General features: G+C 37.8%; 1 protein-coding gene across 1 annotated transcript in view; it reads right to left on the bottom strand.

Moving 5' to 3' along the window:
* Window positions 1–1,741: 1,741 nt before the first annotated feature.
* The window catches only part of LOC107042153 (histone-lysine N-methyltransferase Su(var)3-9), a 147,871-nt gene continuing 128,099 nt past the window's right edge, over window positions 1,742–21,513 (bottom strand). The window contains 2 exon segments of the mRNA XM_029126404.1: window positions 1,742–2,144; window positions 2,324–2,493. Coding sequence (XP_028982237.1) covers window positions 1,908–2,144; window positions 2,324–2,493 — 407 coding nt within the window. The 3' untranslated portion in view covers window positions 1,742–1,907.

The following is a 21,513-nucleotide window of genomic DNA, read 5'->3' on the forward strand; positions in this document are numbered from 1 at the left end:
CTACCGGACTGGGCGTTTGTACCTACTGCGAGCTGTACTATTGTCTTTTGTGCGTTTAAAAGTTGTTCAATTTGACCCGTGAGGTCGTCAATTATCGCTTGCTATTGTTGTTGGATCTCCTCTTGGGTACTTACTCTCGTCTCTTCCCTCTCCTCTCGCATGGGTGATCGGTCGAGTGTCATGTTGAATGTTTAGTCAAGAATGGTGATATGTGCCAGGTGCCAGGAGTCAATTTTCAAACCGCAGGTGGTCGCGTGGTGACTTGTGTGGTTATGTTTCCAAATCCACCCGAATCACGTCGGGGTCACCAATGTGGAATTTTCGAGGCCTTTTACATAAATAATTATCGAGTGGATTAATCAATAGTAACAATATTTATTGTTAGGAAAATCAATAACAAATAAAACGACAACATTAAATAACTTTAAATGAATCGATATAAAAACGCTACAGCTGTAGTCAGTTAGAAAGATCACGTCGGACGAGCCTGTTTTCTTTCCCTAGGCTTCGCTTTGGGTCGTTCAGCTGGTTTGGCAATTTCCTGCCTGGATGTGGCTCTGTCGGTAAGGTCAGTTTCCGGGTTCGGAGCTGAACTAGACGATGGATTAGCCACAGTCCGTACGTCAGTACGTCCCTCTAACGGTTCACCCGTCCATCTGCCCGTGTGACCATTCTAAATGTTTCTCATTTCTATTGATTCTCATTGGAAAATTTGGCAACTGTACAACTGCACCTTTTAACAAGCCAACCCACATATAACTGACACCGAAAAAAACTACCGCGGTACAGACTTACCAACTTAAATCTGTACAACTGCACGTTGTGACAAGACTACCCATGAATTTTGTATTCATGACATCACTACACATACATAACCCAACCGGCAGTTATCACTACCTATTCTTATCCCCACCGGGAATACATCCCTACCAGAAATACACTCCTACCGGTATGAATGGGAAAAAAAATATATGTATATTGCCACATTCATATCGGTAGGGATGTATTTCCACTAGGGATGTATTTCCGGTGGGGAAAAAAATGGGTAATGATGGCTGCCTGTGGGGTTACGTATGGGTAGTGATGTCACAAATGCAAAATTCCATGACCGGGTCGATTCGCTTTCTGATAGACTTGTTCCTCAGTAGGGATGTAAATTTCTAAAACTACTAGGTAATGATGTCTTCACAATAGAGTTGTAAAAATTAAAATCGTTTGGTTTGGGATGTCGCTTGGTGGGCATGTAAAAGGTGCAGATGTACAGTTGCCTCCTGTCCCTGTTAATGATAATGAAAAAGAAATCATAAAAAGAACTGGAAATGAAAAAAATCAGAACTCTCTCATTTATCAATATTTTTTGATGATTTTTTTAAATGTTGGTCTGATGCCCAACTTTTCAGAAAAAAATTGGGAAGAAGATCCCCGACATCCAATTTTTTGGCTTCGGACTTGAACGGTAACTTGCCTCCTTATTCTGCACTAAATTCGCACTAAAGTAATTACATATAACATTATCTAAAAATCATTTTAGCGTTTAGTTCCACCATTTGGAATGTAATAATGATCACTGTGTAGCTCATGTAACATGATATTGATTACTGAATGCATAATCCATGAATCATCCATGAATCATCTCAATTCTTCATCATCTCAATTCTTGATGAAGTAAAGTCATCACATTCTAATGAAAGACGAACGTCATGCATCTCCACCTGCATATTCTTTTTGAACTGAATGAATGTTTCGCACAATTTGTCTTTATTGAAAAGGCGTATGATTTTATTATTAAATCAGTTGTACAGAATCTTCGTGATACGTTCAACGGCCAAAGTATTGCTCAATCCAAGTACAATTGGATGGAAAATATTTGTAAATAGAATGAAAAACAATGATTTATTTATTTAAATCTATTTGCAATCAATGACGGGCTCGATCGTTTCACCTCCGCGAATCTGACCCCATCCAATTAAACGCCAATGCTTCTCGACACGTCGAGAGAGAGCAATTTTCTCGTCAATCTCCGTGCAGACAGGATTGGTGAGACTGATTTTAGCCAAATCGGCCTTTGTGGCTAGCACACGACCTCCGGTACTCAACGATCCAATGTTCACTAGCAGAACTTCGTTCTTGGATAATTTTGGAACCTAAAAGTTATTTCGAAATAATTAATCAATAGTTTCTCCCTGAGAAACCGAGAGGATTTATTTTCACAGGCTATTCGATTGATTTATCATCAAATTATCTCGGTAATCGATAATATTAAGAGAAATAATCAAAAATGAATTCAAAGAGAATTTTCTCGGCTGCTAGACCGATTTTATACCTTAGCTCCCTTCTTGTCTCCTTCAGTTCGGACTCCCAACAACCGCTTTAGAAGATAATACGATATCTCGAGTTCAGTGAAGATCTTGGGGAGAGCTCCCACAGCCCCGAGAATTTGTCCAACGAGGCGATCGGCCCTACATAGTGTCGGTTCGATCTTCGTTCCCACACCTGTCGTATAAGTGGAAAAATAATAATCAGATATGGTAAAAATCAAGCCATATATCGTCGTTGTAGAGCCAAAAGGGCATAAAATTATGCTTATATAAGCCACTCACGCCCTTTTGACTTTAGGACAACGAAGGGGAAGCAGTACCAAGTTTAAAAATTTCTAGAATTGAACAATAAACTATGATTTGATGAAACAGTACAGATCGGTAAATATGGTGAGCATACTATAAAAACCTATTTTTTAATTTAGAGAAGCGTTATGTGAACACCGTTTGACAGATCAAGTTGAAAATCGGACTCAATGTTTGAAGGATTACTCTATTTTATAATCGCGCTAGTTGAAAAAACCAAAAAGTTGAAAATGAAATAATACATGATTTTTCAGGTAAAAAAAAATTTCTCCAGAGTCATCATTATACATGATTTATATGAGACAAAAGTTCTGGGGGTGCATGTTTTATCACATTGAAGTTTTTGAGTATTCCGATTTGAATGTGATACAAGATCAAGATCATCATTCGATTGAGCAATAGGCCGTTAGTTTCGTTTGAGGGATTCCCCGCTATTTCAATAAAAAAAATATATTTTTTTTAGATTTTGATATAAATGGAGTATGTTGTAGAAAGGCCTCCAAGATATTCCAAAATGCGAGGAAACGAAAAAAAATTTTTTTTTTCAAAAATTATTCAATATGCAAAATTGAAGGTGTCACTAGGCGACTAAGTGTCTATAACATCATAACTCGAAAAATATTGGTTATGTCGAAAAAATTATATAGTCCTTTTTTATTGCTGATGGGTGATAGATTCAGATAAAAATTTTATTTATGCAAAAACGTCCAATTTACGATACGTGTGTTAATAAATGTTAGATTTTAAGCACGCCCGCTTTCGTTTCTCCGTTACCGACGGTTGATTGCTTTGGGCCTTCGGCCGCCACCAGTGGCGTTCGCGTTTGTGCGAGAGTGACTACTTCACTCAGACGACAGACTTCGAAACGTGTGCTTGTTTAATAAAGACTTTTTCATTTTTCTAATTAAACCTGTGTTTAGTTGACTGTCAACTTCTGCCATAATCCTTCAGGTTATGGGCCCAGATGTTTGATAAACATCACGCATTCCACTGCCCCTATAAATCTGTGAAAAAGTGTACAGTGGTAAAACTACACGAGACCAAGTGAATACTTGAGAGATCGCCTGGACACCACGCAAAAAATTAATAGAAAGAAAGAGGTTACTCTAGACGAGGACTATGGCTGATTCGGGAGGAAACGTGCCCGAGGGAATGGACAAAACAAGTAAGTGATGAATTTATAAAAGAGAAATTCATTAAATGCAAAGTACGTTGGCGGACACGTGGTGGAACGGCGGGAGAAACGTGGTCACGCCACGAGGCAAAGATGGCGGAAGGAAAAATGAATCTGAAGTCGAAATAAAGAAAAATTCATTTGAAAATTAAAATCAATCTTTGAAACGAAGAATTATCATTAAAAAGAAAAACAAGAATTGATTTGATGAAGTGTTTTACTATTGAGTACATCGAAAATATATTGAAGACGCGAATTTTAGTGTTTTGAGAAAATAGACAAAGCGTTGAAATGTAAGAGAGACACAGATACATGCGAGCGCACAGTATGGAGAGGGTACGGAGTGAAAAAGCTGCAGCCGCACGTAGCTTGAGCTCGGAATAAAGAGAAAAGGAAAAAGACAGAGCGAGCGAAATAGCAGTGCGAATTCCCCTTCGTAACTGTCTTTGTGCTTGTGCGATATATTATGTGCCGGTACAATTATATCTGAATACTTAAGAGTTATTAAATGCGTTTACCGAGTAATATGGGATCGATCCGTGACATATGTATATATACAGAAAAATAAATCAAGAACTCTAATAATTAATTAATTACAGCTGGTCTAGAATTGAAGGCGGTCTGGAAGTACCTGACCAACGTTTTCAAACTTAATGAGAGACACAAGGGTGAAAAGACCACCCTTGAAATTGATGGAGATAAAATCTCACTGACAACAGAGAAGGGTTTTCCTTACTTCACTGGTGAGCATTGTAACGCTGAAAGTGAATTGTTGTAATTAAGTTAATCGTAATATTGCGATCGCGAGTGCATATGTAGTTGTAGGCCGGCATACAGCACATAAGTGTAATAAATAATTAATAATTGCACCGGATAAACTTGAAACAAAAAACAATAATAAATGATTAAATACTAGTTACAAATTTTACATTCGAAATTATCAAGACTCTGAACAGTCGGTCAGCAAATTTGTACTCGCATTCGGTACTATATGAACTGACTGACTGGAGTGGGCATGGGTGAATATATCGCATTCGTAATTCAAACATCCCTACTCATCCGAGTACTAATTATATTTGCATTCGGTATAGTAGTCCAAGGATATAGTCCTCGGCAATTCTTTTGATTAAATATTTTGTGTTCTGGAATTTCTGGAAAGAAGAATGATCACCGAAGAACAGTGGAGTAAACGTAAACAGTGGAAAGACGAGATAGACCGAACAGGTCAAAAGCCGGTGACGCCGAGGGACGACAGAGCAAAATTCAACTATTCCCGTGATAGTAGCGTCGTAGATAAGACACCGGGACAGGATAGTAATGACAATATCAATGGGTCGGTACCAGGGGATGAGTCAGTCCGAGAATGTGAAATAAGAGCAATAGTCGAAGAATATTTCGCGAATTCAAACAAGAAAGAGTCAAATACTATAACAGAAAATGGAATTGTCGAGTTGGCTGAGGCTATCAAAATAGGAATAGGTTCAAACAGAGATGATGTTAAGAGAGGGTATCAACTAACCGAAAAGATGAAGTGCGAATACTTCTATGACTATTTCTCATCCGAATTAAGGACGAAAGAGTTGCTGTATATCATTGATCCAACTGTAAAACCATTGATGGCCCCACACTAAGAAAAATCCGACGCTATTTCAAAGTCGCGCTCGACATCGAAAAAAATTGAAAAGCGCCGACTTTGTTTCAAAGTCGCGCTCTTGAATCGAGGGCGGCACCGTTGATTTATAATTTTCGGCGCTTGGGGTCCTATTTTCCGCCGTCAAAAAGCCGCACTCTTAATTCAATGTTGCCGGGATTCAGTTCAATGTTGACGCGAATTATTCAAGGGTAGGAACCTTTGATTTAAGGTTCCTCACGCTCTTGATTTATACGAATCAAAATTGAAGTCTAAGGCAATTGATTCAATGTCTCACGTCGATGAATTGTGAGCATGACATACGATTCGAGGTGAGAAAAATGTATGCATTTCACAGGTATGTACATTTGTTTTAACGCCCAGACGTCTAAAAAACAGATCTGTCTTCGACAAAAACAAATCGTGCCAGCAATGAGAAAAATACATCGAACTATTCTGCGAATTCAGGGAGGCCCGTCCCCCTACCCCCCAAAGCCCACAGCTGTGTCGCCGGACTCATGCACGGACACGCTGAAAAAAATTGAATATCAACACGACGAAAACCAACAAAAACAGGTGCAGTTGAGACGCATTTTTTTTCATTCGTCGGGAAGACGTGATGTGATGAGGACGATGAGCCTGAAACTGGCGAACGATTCTGGTGAACGATATCCACAACTTTTGGAGCGGACTATACTGCCGACGCTCCAAAGGGACCGCGGACGGGGGTCAACTTTTTTACCTCTAATTTTGATAAATAATTAAGGAAGATGACAAAATATGCTTCACCCACCCTTACCCCTCCAAATGCATACATTATTTAAATGAAAAATAAAATTGCTAAATTTAAATACAAATTTTTAACATTGGGACTTCGAGGGGGTGTAGGGGGGATGCATAATAAGGGTTGAAAATTTTACCCAACAGGGGAGGGGGTTGCAGAATGTATAAGCTACCCCCATTCCTCCGTTCGCATGTGTTAATTAAATAAAAAAATTAAATTGTTAAATTTAAATAAAAATTTTGAGTATTTGGACTTTGTGAGGCGGTGGAGGGGGGGACGCACAATAAGGGAGGGTTGCAAATTTTACCCAACAAGGGGAGGGGGTTTCAGAATCTATCTGAGCCACCCCCATCCCTCCGTTCGCAAGTGTCAATTAAATAAAAAAAATAAAATTGTTAAATAAAAATAAGAAATCTCGAAAATTTCACAGGGGGTGGCAGGGGGATGCATAATGGGGGAGGGTTGAAAATTTTAGTCGACAAGGGGAAGGGGTTTCAAAATCTATCTGAGTCACCTCCATCTCTCCGTTCGCATCTCTCTATATAATAAAAGAATAAGGGCTAAAATTCAGGAGACGCCTGAAAATTAAGGGGACCCCTGAAAATTCAGGGCACGCCTCCTCTTTCCCATAAATATGAGAGTTAGAGCATCAAAAATCAAGAAAAATCGGGAAATTAGTGATATTTTACACATTTTTCTCGATAATTTACATTTATCTCTCATATTTCATGTTATTTAGCTGAATTTATTGGAATTTAACGTGAATATTAGCAAAATAAAGGAGATAGAGCATCAAAAATCAAGAAAAATCGGGAAATTAGTGATATTTTACACATTTTTCTCGATAATTTACATTCTATCTCTCATATTTCGTGTTATTTAGCTGAATTTATTGGAATTTAACGTGAATATTGGCAAAATAAAGGAGATGGAGCATCAAAAATCAAGAAAAATCGGGAAATTAGTGATATTTTACACATTTTTCTCGATAATTTATATCCTATCTCTCATATTTCATGTTATTCAGCTGACTTTGAAATTTAACGTGACTATTGGCAAAATATCAACATATTTAGCTGAATTTATTGAAAGTTAACGTGAATATTGGCAAAATATCAACAAAAATGGGGGAATGACTGATATTTTACACATTTTTCTTGATAATTTACGTTCTATCTCTCATATTTCGTGTTATTTAGCTGAATTTATTGGAATTTAACGGGAATATAGAGGATCAAATATCAAGGAAAATGGGGGAATGACTGATATTTTGCACATTTTTCTCGATAATTTACATTCTATCTCTCATATTTCGTGTTATTTAGCTGAATTTATTGAAATTTAACGTGAATAGTGGCAAAATAAAGGAAATACAGCATAAAAAATGTAGAAAAATAATGGAATTACTTATGAAAGGGGGGGGGGTTACTTATATTCTATTCATTTTTGGGCCCTCTCCCCCGTTCGCTACGCTCGCTTACCCCCGTATGACAACTTTGCATATGACCAGGGGAAGTTATTAGAATTTTTAAGAATGACTGATATTTTCGCGATAAACACTTCGCAATTTGGAACAAGAGGTGAAAAGACGAGCAAAAGTCGAGACTGTCAAAAAAAAAAAAAGAAAGAGTTAACTTCATGTCACAACATTTCGATTGATAAATTGGTGGTAGCGAGCAGAGAAAAAATTGAGGAAACCGCGAAAAGAAATTATTGAGTGTATACATCGGACATCAGTTAATTGACAGTGGACGATGAGTGTTTAAATTCGATGATGAGAGTTTTTTTTTACTATTGTATTCAGGTAAGTCAAGTTTCATTGATTGAGGCTATGGAGGGGGGTGGTTGTTTGATTATTTCCATTAATTTTTTCGTTAATATACACACAGGTTTGAATACAATCTCTTCAAGACAACGAATCAGTTAAAGGACATTAGCAGCAGTTGGAAATTTGATTTAGGTGAGTCTATTTTCCGTTATTGAGTTACATCTAAGAGTGGTGCATATCTTAAAAATCTTAAAAAATAAGGGAGGGAGAAAGTAAGGGAGCCATTGGCGGTGTCGGTAGTGGAGTTGATTGGAGGATTTTTGGGAGGGTTTTTTCTTAACAAGAGGAATAAGGTTTTTATGATTTTTTAGAGTTGAATTAATTTTGTAATTTTATAACAAGATATTTCTTCAAATTTTTTCAGTGTCAACACAGGTTTGAATACAGTTAGACTCAAAGACAACAAGATCAGTTCAAGGACCAGTTCGAGGACATTAACAGAAATTGGAAATTTAATTCATGTGAGTTTATGTTTGGTTATTGAGCTACATCAGAGTGGTGAAGGTATAAAGAGAAGGTGAATGAGGTATAGAAAGAGTGATTAGTAGTGTTGGTAGTGGAGTTGTGAGGGGGATTTTTTGAATTGATAGAGGGATTTTTTGAAGAGTTTTATCTTGGAAAATAAAGAGGGAGGAAGTAAGGGAGGGATTACAGGTGTTGGTAGTGAAGTTGATGGGAGGTTTTTTGAAAATGTTTCTTTTTTAACTTGAAGTAATGAGGTTTTTGTGATATTTTGGAGTTTACATGGTTTTGTAATGAATCAAGGGATAGAGGGAGCAAGGGAGGGGTTGGGAGTGTTGGTAGTGAAATTGATTTATTTTTGTATTTTTTTTTGGATATTGTTGAGAGTTAGTCATGTTGGTAGTGGAGTTAGGTAGATTTTTCAATTAATGGAGGCATTTTTTGATCCCTCTTAATTCTCAACTTTGAGATTAATGGATGGAGGGAAGGAGGAAGCAAGGGAGAGATTGGAGGTGTTGGTAGTGGAGTTGATGGAGGGATTTTTTGGATTGATAGAGGGATTTTTTAGAGAGTTTGAAGATTATTGTTTAAAGATTTTTCTTTTAATTTTTTCAGTGTCAACACAGGTTTGAATACAATTGAATTCAAAGAAAACGAATCAGTTCGAGGACATTAATAGAATTTGGAAATTCAAGTCAGGTGACTTTATTTTTCGTTATTGAGTTGAGGGAGGGACGGATTGCAGGTGTTGGTAGTAGACTTGATAGGAGGATTTAAGCTAAAGAAATAAAGTGTTTCTAACTTTTTGGAGTTGATACATTTTTGTAATTTTTCTAAAATCATTTTTTGGATATTGTTGAGAGTTAGTAGTGTTGGTAGTGGAGTTGATGGGAGGATTTTTCGAATTGATAGAGGGATTATTCAAAGAGAAGATATTTGTTTCAATTTTTTCAGTGTAAACAAAGGTTTGAATATAATTGAATTTAAAGAAAACAAATAAGCTTAAGGACATTAATAGAAATTGGAAATTTGATTCAGGTGAGTTTTTTTTTTGTTATTGGGGTACATCAGAGAGTGGTGAACATTTACTTATTTTTTGAAAGTAAATGAATCAAAAGTGGGAGCAGGTAAGGGAGGGATTAGAGTTGTTCGTAGTGAAGTTGATAGCGGAATTTTTTATTTGAAGGGTATTATTTTTTCAACTCTAAGGAATATTCTTGTGGGTTATTATTTTAATTTTCACGATCAGTCATGAGATTGAAGGGTGGAGACAGAGATTTAATATTCTTTTAGAATTCATTAGTGGAATTTTCAGAATTAACNTCGAAATGGAGTGAAATTGTGAATTACCTGCGGACACTACCAAGAGGTTTTTCAGCTTCGGATATTCCCCATATTGTTTGTCGAATTTTCTTTGTAAAATTGATGCAATTTATTGATGAAATGAAATCCGGTCGTGTGTTTGGAGATATTCTTGGTTACACAGCTACCATTGAATTCCAAAAACGAGGATTACCACATGCACATTGCATATTTGTTCTATGCAAAAAAAAATAAAANATTAGGGGTATTGGTGGTGGAATAGATTTTTTGAAGAGTTTAAAGGGAATTATTTCGTTCTGTATTATACGTTTCAGAACATACTGAAATTCTGAGTGATAATGGGAAACGTCCGTTATCTTCAAATTCAGAAGAATTATGTNCGTAAGACACCATGTTGGAACGTGAAAAATGAGAAATGTTCAAAAAAATTTCCAAANGAATTATGTAGGAAAAGGAAAACAAATGAAAGAGAGCGCAAAAGGCGATATAATGCAAGTCATAAGACTGAAATTGCAAGACGGAATCATAATTATTATATTTGTAAACGAGATGAACGTTCAATAGCTGGGGATCAGAAAGATAGAAAAAGAGTTAAAAAAAGAAAATTGGAGGAAACAATTTCAAACGATTCTTTCCATTCTTCGGACAATATTTCTAAACCAAGAAAAGTAAGGAAACTGGGACGAGAGGAAAGGATACTGAGTGAGTTGGATAACCGCCCATCGTCTTACCATTCTGAACAGCTGAATAAAAAGGGGAGAAAATCTGAAAGAAGGACGAGTAATCATTATATACATGCNATGTATTCTGTTTCACCAAAAGATGACGAACGATTTTTTTTGAAAATGTTGCTACACTATAAGACAGGAGCAACATCATTTGAAGAACTGAAGACAGTGGATGGAAAAATTTATCAAACTTTTCATGAAGCTGCATATGAATTGGGCTTTATCACCAGTCCAACGCATATTGAAGAAATGATGGATGAATGTTGTGCGACGATGATGCCAGTATCATTAAGGAAATTTTTCGCTTATCTGTTNACCAGATAGTAAACGGTCGGAAGTTGAAGAGCAGGATTGTCAACTATCTTCTCATTCTGAAGAATTGAAGAAGGAAAGAAGAAAAAAGTCGAAAAGAGAAAGAAACAGGCGGTTCAGAGCATGTCATAAGATTGAAACTTCTCTCAGAAATCGGGATGATTACAGGCGTAAAAAGGAGAAAAGGAAAGGTCTAAAGAGATATCTTGGTGAAAAAAGGTCAATAAATACAGAGATGTTGAACATTGGATGTTTAGATCGACAATGCCAATGGTGTGGTGCATTGTCATTCAAATTAGAACGTGGGAGAGTCAAGAATAACTGCTGCCATGGTGGAAAAATCAAATTAGATCCTACACCAATTTTTCAAAAAAAAATGCGAAGATTATTCATGGCTAATCGTGACAGAGGCCGGCGATTTCGTAAATATATCCGATTTTATAATAATTCATTCGCTATGGCTTCATTTTGTCCAAAGGAAGAAATAAATCATCATGGAGTGGGATCTATGAAAATTAGAGGTGAAGTCGATGCCATGGTCACAACCAGTCTTCATCCTAATAAAGGAAGGAAGCCCAGAAATGCTCAAATTTATCTATGTGAGCCGAATGAAGCATTGAAATTGAGACAATTTGAAGATTCCAGTAGAAAAATTACGAAAATGATCCAGAAAATTATGAGTGAAAATAAATATGTCAAGGCCTACAAGAATTTATCTGAAATATATCAGAAAAATGAAAATTGTGAGTCGATACTATATTTTCAGCAATCTTCGTCAAACACAATTGAAGAAAAACGCCATGACTTACCATCCGGTCTTGGAGCGAGAACAGAAGTAGGTGCAATTCTCATAACCGGCAAGGAAGGAAATGTACCCCAAAATGTAGAATTCAAAGTTTATCCAAAGAATACGATGCAATGTCAGATAATGCATAAATTATCAAAATATGCAGAACCGATGCTATTTCCTTTATTATTTCCTCATGGTCAGGATGGATATTCAATTCATATCAACAACAATGTAAGAAGTAATCAACGACGTGTGACAGCTGTTCAATATTTCGGATGGCAATTGAGAGTTTTGGAGAACCATCGTTTCAATCCATTTACTATGGGAGGAAAGTTAACTCAACAATATATCCTTCATGGTTACATTGTTAATGAATGGAATCGATTGAATTTCTTTCGATTAAATCCAAATCAATTCAGAAGAGAGACTTTGCAAGGTTTAACGGATCACATAGAACGAAGTTTGATGAATTCTTCAGATAGCGTGCGTTTAGGTCAGGCAATGATACTCCCATCATCGTTTGATGGTGGACCTAGATCGAAACATCAGCATTATCAAGATGCTATGGCAATGTCGAGAGAAATCGGTAGACCAGATTTGTTCATTACTCTAACCGCTAATCCGAAATGGAGTGAAATTGTGAATTACCTACGGACACTACCAAGAGGTTTTTCAGCTTCGGATATTCCCCATATTGTTTGTCGAATTTTCTTTGTAAAATTGATGCAATTTATTGATGAAATGAAATCCGGTCGTGTGTTTGGAGATATTCTTGGTTACACAGCTACCATTGAATTCCAAAAACGAGGATTACCACATGCACATTGCATATTTGTTCTATGCAAAAAAAATAAAATGCTAACACCGGAAATAATTGACAAGTTTATATGCGCAGAAATACCTGATAAAGAAGAAAATCTGAAATTACATGAACTGGTTATGAAGTATATGTTACATGGTCCGCATAGTGATAAGACACCATGTTGGAACGTGAAAAATGAGAAATGTTCAAAAAAATTTCCAAAGCAATTGATATCTGAGACAAGAATTGAAAATGATGGTTTTCCAGTGTATAAGCGCTCGGATAATCGAAGTAAATGTTACATGTACACGAGAAAAATAAAGAAGAAACTAATTCCAGTTGATAATTCTATGGTGGTACCATATAATCCATATTTACTGTTGAAATATGGATGTCATATTAATGTGGAGTATTGTGGATCAATCATGGCTATTAAATATCTGTATAAATACATCAATAAACCGCATGATCGAATGAATATACAACTCAAGGGTGGCACGGAAATGAAGAATGAAATAAATGATTATATTGACGCTCGATATGTTAGTTCAATGGAAGCTGCTTGGAGACTGTTAGAACTACCGACGCGATTCATAAGTCATAGTATAATCAGACTACCTGTTCATCTTCCAGGACATCAGTACATTCGATTTGAAGAGGGTAGAGAAGAAAATGCACTTAATTCCAATCAACATATTACGAAATTAACTGCATATTTTGAGTTAAATCAAGTGGATGAAACTGCACGACAATATACGTACCCAGAAATTCCAAAACATTTCACATGGAATCAAAAAAATCATTGTTGGCAAAGGCGAAAAAGAGGGACAGATAAAACTGTCACTCGAATGTATTCTGTTTCACCAAAAGATGTCGAACGATTTTTTTTGAAAATGTTGCTACAGTATAAGACAGGAGCAACATCATTTGAAGAACTGAAGACAGTGGATGGAAAAATTTGTCAAACTTTTCATGAAGCTGCATATGAATTGGGCTTTATCACCAGTCCAACGCATATTGAAGAAATGATGGATGAATGTTGTGCGACGATGATGCCAGTATCATTAAGGAAATTTTTCGCTTATCTGTTGCTTACTTGTGATAACCTCGATGTGAAAGGACTGTGGAATAAATATAAAGAATTTCTATGTGAAAAATCCTCAGAGAGAGAAGTACTCGTCGATATAGAGCGATTATTGAACAGTGAAGATAAATCATTATTAATGTTTGGATTCGAAGAACAAGATTTAGAAACATTTAATGAATTTGACGATAATCACACTGAAAATGAACATTTGTTGATAACACATGAAATGCAGAAGAAATTGAATGAGGATCAATTGGATGTTTTCCAAGACATGACAAATTGTTTAGAAAATGGAATGAAAAAATTATTCTTCGTTGATGGACCAGGAGGAACTGGAAAAACTTTCTTTTATAAATGTTTATATCATCATTGGCGAAGTCTAGGGAAAAATATAGTATCAATTGCATGGACGGGCATTGCAGCTATTTTATTGCCAAATAGACGGACTGCTCATACATTTACTAAATTACCAATCAATTTACCGGAAACATATGATGATATAAATCCTATTTATCTTACTAGACGTGCAAAAAGAAATTTAACAGAAGTTGATATCATAATTTGGGATGAAGCGTCAATGATCCCTGGTATCGCCTTGAAAATGATTGATGTTACTCTCAAAGATTTAATGAAATCAGAAGAATTATTTGGTGGGAAATGTCTACTATTTGGAGGAGATTTTCGCCAAATCTTACCTATTGTGAAACTTGCAAGACGGAAACAAATTGTGAATGCATGTGCAACAAAACTGGCGAAAAATTGATGAAACATTACACATTGAAAATTAAGATGCGTAGTGATGGAAAAGATTTTAATAAATGGTTATTGAAAATTGGCAATGGAGACATAGAAACAGTGAAAATTGATAATAATATTCTCTGCGAAAATCTGATAGAAGCTGTATACAACAATGATTTCAATGAAGATAATCTAGCTAAATGTGTACTATTAGCTGCTTTGAATGATCAAGTGAATATGTTAAATGAACAAGTATTGAAAGAATTTCCTGGAGAAATAATAGAATCGATAGGTCAAGATATGGCGACTTCAAGTGATAGTGATGCCAGCAGTGGAGACGATATCATGTTACGTTTCCAACCGGAATACTTGAACAAATTGAATATCGCCGGCCTACCTCGATTCAAATTGAGATTAAAAATTGGTGCTGTCGTTATGCTAATACGGAACATATGCATAGCAGACGGTCTTTGTAATGGAACTCGACTAATTGTTCGAAAAGTATCGAATAAAATTCTGTATTGTACAATATTAACTGGAGATAAAAGTGGAAATTGTGCTACGATTCCTAAAATAATCTAAAATAAAATAAATACAAAAGACAATACAGAATTACCATTCATTTTAAATCGGACACAATTTCCAGTTCGATTGGCTTTCGCTATGACGATCAATAAAGCTCAAGGACAATCGTTTGATCGAGTGGGAATCTATCTCAATCAGAAATCACCAATTTTCAGCCGCGGACAATTATACGTCGCTTTATCACGATGTAGAACCATTTCTGGACTAAAAATTAAAATAGTTGGAAATAATACTGAAAAAGNTTTGTCCCTGCATTTTAAGGAGAGGTAAATAATTAAATTTCCTATGGATCTATATGTATATGGATAGATAGAAAATTTGAGTGGTTGTACCTCACTGAGAAAGGCGTTGGTTGGACCCTTTCTTCAACAAAAATAGTTGAAGTTAAAGTAAAAAATAAAACNTATTACAATTCATCTTGACGGGACTCAAAAAACAGGAGGCTGACAAGGAGAGGCGTTAATGTGACTTGAATAATGCAAAATCCTTCACATAAACGAAACTCGATCAAATATAAAAAATTATTAATTCTGAAATCGTCAAGCTCTCTTTCAATTCATGAAAATGGATCAGAACACATAATCAACTAATACAAACCCCATTCTTAGGTGTTAATAATTATGGAAGATGAAATGATGGAATTTGAAACCTGCAAAGATTGTAAGGAATAAGCTAAATTTATTGAAATAATTTTTATAAAACTTGAATTATTGATTAACAAAATTAAGTTAAAAAAGTACTCGATGATGGTTCGGATTTGATGCTCTCCAAACATTTGGAAAAATGGGAAAGTAGCGCGAAAAATTATGATGAAGGTTATGTAAGAGGCATTGTCGATAATGTTGTCNAGAAAGTAGCGCGAAAAATTATGATGTAGGTTATGTAAGAGGCATTGTCGATAATGTTGTCAACAATTTAACGCTGANCCCTTTCTTCAACAAAAATAGTTGAAGTTAAAGTAAAAAATAAAACCGTCACATTGAAATGGTCATAGGAGGAGGGGGGAGCGAGCGAAGCGAGCGGGGGGCGAAGCCCCCCGGGGTTGGCGAGCGAAGGGAGCAGGGGGCGAAGCCCCCTAGTGTGCTAATTAAACAAAAAATAAAATTGTTAAATTTAAATAAAAATTTCGAGAATTTTGATTTTGCGAGGGAGTGGAGGTGTCATGTACAAAAATGAAAGGGAATATTTGAATTCATTTTGAATTTTATTTGAATCTACTCGCTCGCTAAAATTCAGTCGCGAATGCATGCTGCTCACCGGATGTTACCNGATCAAAATGAAATAAATATAAACTGAAGAAGAATTTTTCGAAAATGATAAGTATTGAAAAATTATCAACAGAATTCTCATTTGTAAACATGAATTTTTCACTTCTACTGGAAATTTCAAAGTATCTGAAAACTCAATCGAATCGTCAGTCATATAAATATTGAACAACTCACCACTCGCTGACAAGTATATAGCAAAGGACATAATCCACATTTACCTCACTGCGTATAACATGACTTGTAATGTTTAAATAGGACAATGTCGACCAATAATATCACTTACCCTGCACCGATCCCGAAAGATATTCCAGAAGGAATTCCAAGACAGTAATTTCAAATATATATTTATCATCTGGAGTTATTATCTAAAAGTTCATGTTTATTAGTGATAATATATGCTTCTAATCTATATGTAGGCTGATTGGAAGATGTAATCATTCGATAGGAATGATCACAATTAACAAAACACCATGTTGGACTTTTATGTTATGCTGTGATGAAACATACTACAAAATTATAGTATTTGGTGGAGAAACTTATTCTATTATTGATTTTAGAGACTCAATGCATCACAATAAAGTAAGATGAAACATGATGAAAATATAAGATTATATAAGGACAGAAATTATAAGAATTAAGAGTATTTTATCAACAATAGATATTAATAATTGAACGAGCATGCCCAATAATAGGGAATTATGTTCCTTTCAACCCGATTCACGACTTCATGAATATCAACGAGTATGAATGGTGGGTGATGAATCCAAATCAAATAATTCGAACTTGTATAACCATTGGATTTATGGAAAAAAATTGGAATCGAAGAAGAAAAATGATTGGTTCTAATAGATTGTCTTCCAAATTCGTGAGTAAAGAAATGAATTCGTGAGTATAATGAAACACTGAGGAGAAAGAAGGTAAGAAAAAAAAATACACAGTGCAAACTATGCAATTCTTAATCTTTATCATCTTCCCATAGATTAGGGGGGGCTACTTGTCAAATTTTTCATTGATTTCGATATAATTGAATGATTCACATGTATTTAATATCTTTTCATCATTAGATGATTTGATGTTGAATACATCAATACATTAAACTGTATGTCAATGAGTGAAAAATATTGAATGGTTGAGCCTCACTGGACAAGCGCGTTGGATGGAGCTTTGTCCCTGCATTTTAAGGAGAGGTAAATAATTAAATTTCCTATGGATCTATATGTATATGGATAGATAGAAAATTTGAGTGGTTGTACCTCACTGAGAAAGGCGTTGGTTGGACCCTTTCTTCAACAAAAATAGTTGAAGTTAAAGTAAAAAATAAAACCGTCACATTGAAATGGTCATAGGAGGAGGGGGGAGCGAGCGAAGCGAGCGGGGGGCGAAGCCCCCCGGGGTTGGCGAGCGAAGGGAGCAGGGGGCGAAGCCCCCTAGTGTGCTAATTAAACAAAAAATAAAATTGTTAAATTTAAATAAAAATTTCGAGAATTTTGATTTTGCGAGGGAGTGGAGGTGTCATGTACAAAAATGAAAGGGAATATTTGAATTCATTTTGAATTTTATTTGAATCTACTCGCTCGCTAAAATTCAGTCGCGAATGCATGCTGCTCACCGGATGTTACCTACAAACCTGCCAAATTCTTTTACCGTCCTCAACACCTAAAACTCACACATATAGGCACGTGTGCATTCGAGGATGCTGTCCTAGCATTTTCTGAAAGACTCGGACACGTCTTAATGCGAACAATTCCAAAATTCAGTCACGCCTGTGGAGTCGTAAGGATTACATTCCCCGCTGGCTTCTGTCTTCGAACCATACCCTTCAATATAATTTATGCCAATGCCGTCATTCGTCCCTAATTTTCCAAGAAAAGTCTCGATAGGCTTTGGATCGGTAGATTGTGCCAAAAATTTGCGAGACAGTGGGTTCGGACGCAGTCTAACCGTGAACAATCACACCCAACATCGGGGTTTGCGGAGTGAAGTGAGCTAAGACTCAGTGGATTACAAATATCAACAATTTGAGACTTGAAAACTTTTAAACTCAGTGAAACCTAATATTAAAGAAATTTTTGAATAATCAGTGAAGCCGTTTTCAATTAGCTAGTTTTGTTGGATTAGCCGTCATCAGGGTGAGCAGTATTATTTTCCCTTTCACACTAGATTCTAACTTCCAATTGAAATCGTCTACCCTCTTCCCCGAGAATTTAACGGGATATGTCATGTATTTAGGCAAGTCCTTGCTCTCTTGATGGGCCGAAGATAGATTAGAGGAGCCCAGGGCATTCCATCGAATAGTTTTGCTACTATCACCTCCTGTACCAAATTTACGAATTTGAGCTTTAAAAATTGAATTTTTCTTTATTGAATTAAATTGTGTTGTATCCATATCTCGGCGTTTATCCTTTGATAAGAACCCTAAATCACGACAGCTATCGAAGAGGGATGTTCATCTTCAAGGTCAAGATCCCCAAATTATAGGTGGGGGTAATCTCTTGCAGGAAGTAAGTCGAAGAGATTAAAATCCATAAATCGTGCAAACAGACGAACGCCTGTGTGCTACAGTTTTGGTGTCAGAAGTGGGATCCTAACCCCACTTCGATAGCTGATCAGGATTTGGATCATTGTATTAATTCAAATAAGAGAGTCCGAACGAATTTTACGAAAATATGTCTCAGACCGATGGTAATAAGATAGAGCGTCACGAAGAGGAGGAGTGTAACGGTAGGAACAACGTTAATCCACCTCCAGACGATCGAGGAAATCATTTGAATAACACGCGTGTAACACTGGGAGAAAATACTACCGCCAGAGGGGCGGATTTTGTCGAATATCTCAGAGCCAGAGACACATTCAATACAATACCAAATTTCAGCGGACACCCATATTCTTCAGTTGATTTCCACGATTTCGAGACAGCAGTGAAAAAATGTTATCATAAAGTGGTACCCCAAAACCCTGATCTTATCGCTGCTGTACTTGATAGACTATGTCACCCAACACACGCTCATTTGGAGGGCGTCACTATAAATTCAACTGATGAAATTTTAAAGAGGCTCGGAGAAAAGTACAAGCGCTACAGTCAGGGTTCCTATGAGGAAAAAATTGCTAGTATGTACCCAGACCCAGTTGAAGAGGTAGACGATTTCAATTTCCGCCTCATGAAAGTAGTTCGCAACGCCAAGGCGTCTATGCAACTTCTCCATCCTCAACATCACGGAGTTTTATAACAATTGTAAGGATATTTTCCCGGGTTGTTCACCCAGGAAAAATCCAAACTACTTTTTAGCCGTCTCTATCGCTCAATAGTCGGGCGCCAGCCGAATCTTCACGGGAGGTTCGACGAAAACCGGCCACTGAGGCAAAATCGTCCACTCAGAGGACTTCTGTGGCCGGGCAAAGGGTTGCCCAGCTAGCATGAGTGTGACACGGTAGAGTGGGCGAGGTCCACCAGGAGTATCTTATGCCAAACGTCACCAGCCACTATTTCAGGCTGGATATTAAGCCTCACGGCCTAATCATCCATGTAAAGTGAATTTACTCTCATCCTGGAGGGTTTTTCACTCTCTCAGTAGGCTTTCGCCTTCCGAGTATTTCGACTCGGGAGTGTTTTCAGAATTAACTGCGAATCAGCCGGGACTCCTCAGAGCCTGACGCCGAGAGGCTGATCCGACCAAAATGGAACACTGTTACCCACTTCACGACCACCCACACTCTCGGCCACCAGTTACCGCTTCGGTCATCGCACGTCACCGTCTCCGGGTACTCGAATGTCGGCACATGGTCGGGTCGACAGGAGGACGATCTCTACTCCAGACCCACGGGCCCATGCGCACGACATTTGTTTCGCCGAGCCGGATAACGCCGGAAACAACAAAGTCGTCACTAAGAGTTCCGAAATAACTCTTTTTCCGTTTGTGGGGGATGCAGGAGCATCCCCCTACGCTCGCTACCATCAGTTATGCACCTGGCTGCGCTGAGCTATTCGCCCACCATTCCCGTGGCCATCTTTCAAGCCAACACCACAGTATATCTCGGAGAAATCCTTTCGACTTCCCCGCTCGAGCGTCCGCGTTCGACTAACTCAGAATCTTACTAGGGCCTTCTCCCCCTAGTCTGGATATCTCAGCGACGATAGGTCATTCCGTTACCCTATCCCCACCAATCAACCCGACGGGATCCCGGGGGCACCAGTCCTCTCACCTGGCCGTTGGTCCCTAGTCTACTCTGACATAGCCTATGGAATCGCCCAGTTGGACAGCCTGTACGTCGGCCCCTTTTCCCCTAGCACATGCTGGGCGAATTCCAAAATAGCGATAGTCTAGTAACGTCCTCCAGACCTCCAGGGGTCGCGGTTTCACCCATAACCGCTATGCCTTAGGTCTTTCATCGGTTTGTCGCTCAGTTCATCTAGTTGCGGCTTTCTTCAGCCGCCTCTAGATGTCGCTTCATGTCTCAATTTTAGAGTTCACGTATCTTTTTAAGGGGATTTTAACCCGTAACGAGAACATCTCGTTACACAATTGATCGAAGAGAAGGCACTCCGTAGATTCATGAAAGTCATACGTCCTGAATACAGATCGGAATTAAAGGGACAAAATGTCACGACACTCCAACAAGCACAAGAGGTATTAAAACCCTTAATCGAAGAGGATAGGGAATTTGCAACGCCGATCAAAATTTTTCAAAACTCCCATCGAGATGAAAGACATGTTGACTCACTAGATCGAAGATCGGATGACCGTGATTTTAGAGGTAATGCTCAAGACCATCATGGATCTCGATCCCGCGCAAGATCCAATGGCGATTATTCCCGCCAATATTCAGGTGATCGTACAGTTCGGTTCGACGATGAACGTCGCGGCCGCGAGAGATACTTCTTCGAGGGCCCGCCCAATAGATCTTCTCGGGATGTCTCATACGATTGGAACTACCGTAGGGAATATCGTGATAATTACAGTACGGCAGCGTCTTTGCACGTAGGGAAAGAGCATATAGAGCATCAATGCGACTGTTCCCAGTCTCCGACAAATTGACAACAAAGCGTAGGGGCAGGACGTTTCTCTCCTGGTCCTGGAGAATACCAACAGCTAGAAAGATCGGGAGAGCGGTCCGACGGTACGGGGAATCGAGAAGACGTATGAACGTAGACGATCGCGCGCGACGGCACACCCGATGGGAGATCATGTAACGGAAGCAGGTCTTTAAATGAAAAAGGCGCTCGACCTTCGACGGTGAGGGCGAGCGAGACCGCGGAACAGCACACCGTCTCAGTGTCCGAGATTCTCCGTCGGATGAAGATTTAAGTAAACACATAAAAGGTACCTGCCCAGTTGTCTCCCTTAAACATCGAGACCTCCGGCGGGGGGGGGGCACAATTG

Source organism: Diachasma alloeum, unplaced genomic scaffold, assembly GCF_001412515.2.
Source record: "Diachasma alloeum isolate Michigan unplaced genomic scaffold, Dall2.0 Dall_scaffold_00425, whole genome shotgun sequence".
NCBI lineage: Eukaryota > Metazoa > Arthropoda > Insecta > Hymenoptera > Braconidae > Diachasma > Diachasma alloeum.